General features: G+C 40.4%; 1 protein-coding gene across 4 annotated transcripts in view; it reads left to right on the top strand.

Moving 5' to 3' along the window:
- The first annotated feature begins 675 nt into the window (after positions 1 to 675).
- fcho2 (FCH and mu domain containing endocytic adaptor 2) overlaps positions 676 to 6,267 on the top strand; it is a 95,071-nt gene continuing 89,479 nt past the window's right edge. For all 4 annotated transcript variants that reach the window (XM_045208038.1, XM_045208039.1, XM_045208037.1 and 1 more), the window contains exon 1: positions 676 to 853. In XM_045208038.1, the coding sequence (XP_045063973.1) occupies positions 821 to 853 (33 nt within the window). In that variant the 5' untranslated portion in view covers positions 676 to 820. The remainder of the gene's footprint in view (positions 854 to 6,267) is intronic.

Here is a 6,267-nt window from a genome sequence, read left to right as displayed (position 1 = left end):
CTGTGACCAACAGATGAATATCTGTATTCCCAGTCATGTGAAATCCATAGATTAGGACCTAATGAATGTATTTCAATTGACTGATTTCATTATAAGAACTGTAATTCAGTAAAATTTTATTGTATTTTTTATTTAACTTTTATTTAACCAGGTAAGCCAGTTGAGAACAAGTTCTCATTTACAACTGCGACCTGGCCAAGATAAAGCAAAGCAGTGTGATAAAAACAACAACACAGAGTTACATATGGGGTAAACAAAACATAAAGTCAAAAAATACAACAAAATATATATACAGTTTGTGCGAATGTAGTAAGTTATGGAGGTAAGGCAATAAATAGGCCATAGTGCAAAATAGTTACAATTTCGTATTAACACTGGAATGATAGATGTGCAAAAGATGATGTGCAAATAGAGATACTGGGGTGCAAATTAGCAAAATAAATAACAATATGCGGATGAGGTAGTTGGGTGGACTAATTTCAGAATGGCTGTGTTGCATGTTGCGTTTATATTTTTGTTCAGTATAATTCTAGAACCGTTCTAGAATATCAGTGCAGAACAGAAACTGCTGTTGTGTTTTTCTTCCCGCCATGGGTGGCGCTGTTTCTTCGTCTCTGAATTTTTGGAGGAGAAAGATTTAATTCAGTTGCCTTTCGCTTTCTGAAGGAGGTGGAGTCTGAGGTGGGGAGGGAGAAGAAAGAGGAGCGTAGGGAAAAGGAGAAAAGGCAAACAACGGAAACCGGGAGGACGGCGAAGCAATTGCCTGAATTTAAATTAAAAGAAGAAAATATTTGCAGAGTGGAAAGAAGAAGAAACCAAGATGATAACGCCCTACTTCCTAGAGAATTTCTGGGTAGGTTCTGCTTTTTTTTTTGGCCAGGTTAGTAGGCTAAATTGTTTAGCTTAAGTCCCACAGTCCCGCAAGTGGATGTGACAAAGACATTAACAAATGTTATATTATTCGCTTCAACCAGATTTATGCGGAATCTTTCCGGTGAAATTGAAGGATCTGGGTCAACACGATGTCACCCCGTTCCCCCCACTACTTTTCTCGGCGAATATTATTTTGTCACCCCGGCGATTGGGCCTCTGAATAATATCTAACGTGACCGCTGAATTGAATCCACCTCTCATGCAGTCAATTGGCTGTTACGGAGTGTCTTGGAATGTTTATGGTCTTTCCCGTAGAAATGATTGGGCCTTTGTGGTTGTCATTCACAATCCCTACGCGTCAGTTTCTTCCATAATGATGTTTCAGTGAGTCCAGATGTTTTAATAAGTTTGATGTAGGCTTATGCTAGCTAAGTGCTACAGTGTTGCAACATTTGTCTGATTTAAGAATGGTTACAATGTTACAGTTTACGTTACTGTGGAATGTTGAAACAATTAGAATGAATTCTCCCTGAGCGATCGGTTCTGTTTTGACGTGGCTACATTGTGACTGAAGCTAGTTCCACTTAATCGATTATATCGTATGAAGGCCTTTCCCATAAGGTCAACAATGTTTATTTTGCATCACAATGAGTTACATGGTTAAATTGGTCCCTTGTTAAAATGTAACCACATTCTCAAAGTTGAATTACTCATTTACTTCCACTATTTAGAGGCTTCCTAGATGAATAGTTGTAGGGGTATTTTTCTAGTAACTAAATATATAGTAGGCCTATCTGTGTTCACAACAAGATCGTATGAAGTGTGTAAATTTAAGTTTTGGGTTATTCTTATTTTACACCATGGTTCAACCACTTGCCTGACAACATGTTGTGGATTCAAGATTTTAAGGAAGCTACTATTTGGTTTATAATGACTGCATAGGCCCTAGGTGTGTGTATAAACTGCAGCCACTAGCCAGCAGCTCCTACACATTCGCTTGCTTACAGCTGCACAACAGGATTGGACAAGCCATTTGTTCAATTGAGGTAACCCCGGAGACGGCACGAGATGAGGCTCGAAAATGTACCTCAATCCAGGGATGAGAAACGTGTTGTACTCCGAATTGTCCCATTATCCCATCTGTTACACGACAAGATTGAGCAACTGCTAGTTTTTTAGCAGTCGTTCAATCTTCTCTGTGCAACATTTGGGATAGTGGGACAATTTGGAGTACAACACGTTTCTCATCCCTGGATGGAGGTACGTTTTCCGAGCCATTTCTCGCGCGGCTCCGCAGTGTCTTAATTTAAGCATTGGCCTGTCTGACCCTGTAGTGCAGCTGTAAGCAAGCGTACGGTGTTGGATCTGCTGGCTACCGCAGCCACCTGCTACTTTGACAGCCTAGGATTTATGACAATGGACTTTGATGTTGTTTTCCCCCCTCATGCCTACTGCACATCACACACATATACAGTAGGCATAACGTGACATCAGCATTTCCCTGACTGAAGGACACAAACGGACAGTGACCGTGCATGTGGTGTGTAATCACTGGTGTTTGTGGTCGCATTCCACAGATGTTTCTTGAGATCATAAGGAAGTGGCGGCCAGGGTGTGTCCCCTCTGTTCTGTTTCATAACAATCGCAACAGTCAGCTGGACTAACCAGACCCAGAAATGAGGTCCTGCTGAGATGGAGCAGTACAGTGGAGAGGAAGGAGGCCAGAAGTCTGGGATACAACACTGTGATTAGCCTAGTCTGTGATACAGTAGGCTGATATCGGCTGTGTCTGTGGTTGAACGCTATCAATAAGGCTTCATTGATGACAATGGAACTCACCTTGATGAAGATCATGTAAACCACAGACTTTTTGAAGATCTTAGAAATATATTTTTATGTACTAGAGCAAAGGGTATATGATACAAGGAAATTGGGTTCAGAGAGAAGAGCACGGTGTATTTTTACTCTGCCACATCACAGTACATGGAGAGGAAGGAGGAGGATGACTGTGACTAGCCTAATCTAATGTGTTCCTATGCTGATGTACTTTGATGTTGTCCCGGACCTGTTTTTTTCCGACTCTCTCTCTCTACCGCACCTGCTGTCTCGACCTCTGAATGCTCGGCTATGAAAAGCCAACTGACACTTACTGCTGAGGTACTGATCTGTTGCACCCTCTACAACCACTGTGATTTATTATTTGACCCTGCTGGTCATCTATGAACATTTGAACATCTTCAAGAACAATCTGGCCTTAATGGCCATGTACTCTTATAATATTCACCTGGCACAGCCAGAAGAGGACTGGCCACCCCTCAGAGCCTGGTTCCTCTCTAGGTTTCTTCCTAGGTTCCTGCCTTTCTAGGGAGTTTTTCCTAGCCTTCTACATTGCATTGCTTGCTGTTTAGGGTTTTAGGCTGGGTTTCTGTATAGCACTTTTTGACATCTGCTGATGTAAAAAGGGCTTTATAAATACATTTGATTGATTGATAGTAGGCTACACAACTGATTGATCACTTTCAAGTCACTCAAGACTAATCGTGATGTAGATAAAAAAAGTTATAGTTTTCATTAAGCAAATATTCAACCTAGTTTAGCGCAGAAACGTGTTAATTAACTACAATGACCATAATCCATTGCACCTGTTCTTTCCGGCTCGCACAGAGATGGATACACTTTTATGCTTGCTACATTAAGTTAGATACACACAGACCGCGTGAGAGATGAATGTACACAACACAAAGACGATAGGGCGGAATAGACAGTTCGTGAAAGTATGCCTTATCTACTTTGAAGAACTAGTTAAATGATTTAGTCAGACTGCCCAGTAGCATACTTACGCAGGCTAACCTAGCTAAATCGGATGACTGAAGACTGTACAGTATGGGGAGCACCGAGATAACGTTGTCTGACTGGCTGGCTCCTACTTCCTGAGCAGAGATGAGACGATGACTTTACGGAATGAAAAAGAATAGTCATCTGAAATATAGTATTATTTCATAGTAATTTCCTATTTTTCCATTGTTGTCTCCCAATATGGATGTGACAGAGACAATGTAATATTTTCAATGTTTTGGCAATTGAATATTCACTATTTTTGGCTTTGGAATTTCCATTAAAAAGCTCTAAAATCATTTGAATGTCACTATTTATTAACGCATTTAAATCGAAAAACCAGGATTATTTTTTAATATTCAAACCGAAACCGAACCGACTTCAAAAGCACTAATCGCTCAGCACTAGAGACTACTATCTAATTTAGCCAATGATTAGCCAGTAAAATCAGGGGTTGAGACTGCGCAAAAAAAGGAACCAACCTGAATTTGTCCAATAGAAACTATTGTTTGGACTAATGATAACACCCACTGTCACATTTAGTTTAGTGTTGCATGGTATACCGAAACTTCTGTACTTTTTAGATACTAGAACATTTAACGGTTCAGTACTAGAATGTGTAACTTTCGGTACTTCTGTCACGTTGTCTACTGATTTGAGAGGATCAAGTCTGTCTATCAGCGAGGCCGCGAGTGCACCGTGGCTGTTCCACTTACTCATTGCTAGCTCTCGCCTGTCCTGAGGAACCAATGCACTCACTGGGAGTCTGGGCTGCATCATGTTAGCTACCCAGTCCCCACTCCTGCTGCACCGAAGTTAAGACACTTGAATAATGCAAAACTGCATGCAGAAATGTTGTAACTGTTAATGACTGTTTTCAAAACAATGTTCATCAATACACTATAGGCAAGAACACTTTACAATGCAAGAAGATACAGGTAGCTTCCAGCTTTGTAGGCTAACTTTCTTTGCTAGTTTACAGCTGAAGCTGACATCAGTTCACTACCCTAGTACTTTGTTTGTGATAATAGGACACAAAATATGCTGATTTCAAAGCTGATTGTCATCATAAACCCTAGTAATTGCCAAAAACTTTATTCATTCACTTCGTCTCCTTTGCCTCACGTTTCTTGTCTCTCACTGTGTGTGAATGATGTAATTAGGTCTTAAAGAGAGAGCGCACGCTTTTATAAAAGGGATTGCTTCTTCTATGGAAATGTTGTTTATCAGTACAATAAAATAAGTCCCAAATGGAAGGGAAACAGATTGTTTTTCATCTGTAGCCCCATGAAATCAGCTAAAACAAGCTCAAAACTCAATGCATGCACACACTCTTATTGCATTCACTTGTATTGTGAATAGGCCTAGGGTACATCTTGATTTACCCAGTTTATCAATAGAGATTTACCATTCAAATACAATATTACCATTATGTTGTTATGTAGTTAGATTGGTAAAAACAAAGTATAATTGATTGTATAAAAGGACACGTCAGGTCATTATCTGAAAAATTGGTGCCATCAACTGAAACAATTGTGGGAAAAGTTAGTCTAGAGAACTTAAAATATAGGCCTAGAGAAAGTGCCTTTTTACCTAGTTTACTGAAACAAGCTTGAGGCGCTGTCAAGAGAAACACCACTGTTACTTTGGTTTTAATGATTCAACTGCACATTAATAACTAGGCTGTAGGGTCTACCTGGTTTGTATTTGTATTTATTATGGATCCCCATTACTCATCCTGGGGTCCAGCAAGATTAAGGCAGCCATACAATTTAAAAAACATTACAATACATTCACAGGTTTTACAACACACTGTGTGCCCTCAGGCCCCTACTCACACATATCTATAATACAAAGTCCATGTGTGTGTATAGTGCATATGTTATTGTGTGTGTGTGTATTCATGTGTCTGTGCCAATGTTTGTGTTGCTTCACAGTCCCCGTTGTTCCATAAGGTGTATTTTTATCTGTTTTTTTAATCTAATTTTACTACTTGCATCAGTTACTTGATGTGGAATTGAGTTCCATGTAGTCATGGCTCTATGTAGTACTGTGTGCCTCCCATAGTCTGTTCTGGACTTGGGGACTGTGAAGAGACCTCTTGAGGCATGTCTTGTGGGGTATGCATGGGGCGGCAGGTAGCTTAGTGGTTAAGAGCGTTGTGCCAGTAACCGAAAAGTCGCTGGTTCTAATCCCCGAGCCGACTAGGTGAAAAATCTGTCGATGTGCCCTTAAGCAAGGCACTTAACCCTAATTGCTCCTGTAAGTCACTCTGGATAAGAGCGTCTGCTAAATGACTAAAATGTAAATGTGTCCAAGCTGTGCGCCAGTAGTTCAAACATACAGCTTGGTTTATTCAACATGTCAATACCTCTCACAAATACAAGTAGTGATGAAGTCAATCTCTCCTTTACTTTGAGCCAGGAGAGATTGACATGCATATTATTAATGTTAGCTCTCTGTGTACATCCTAGGGCCAGCTGTGCTGCCCTGTTCTGAGCCAATTGCAAAAAAAAGTCCATTTTTTGTGGCACCTGACCACATGACTGAACAGTAGTC

The sequence above is a fragment of the Coregonus clupeaformis genome, chromosome 27 (assembly GCF_020615455.1).
Source record: "Coregonus clupeaformis isolate EN_2021a chromosome 27, ASM2061545v1, whole genome shotgun sequence".
NCBI classification, from domain to species: Eukaryota; Metazoa; Chordata; class Actinopteri; order Salmoniformes; family Salmonidae; genus Coregonus; species Coregonus clupeaformis.
The sequence above is the reverse complement of the archived record's forward strand: the minus strand, read 5'-3'. Positions and strand labels throughout refer to the sequence as shown.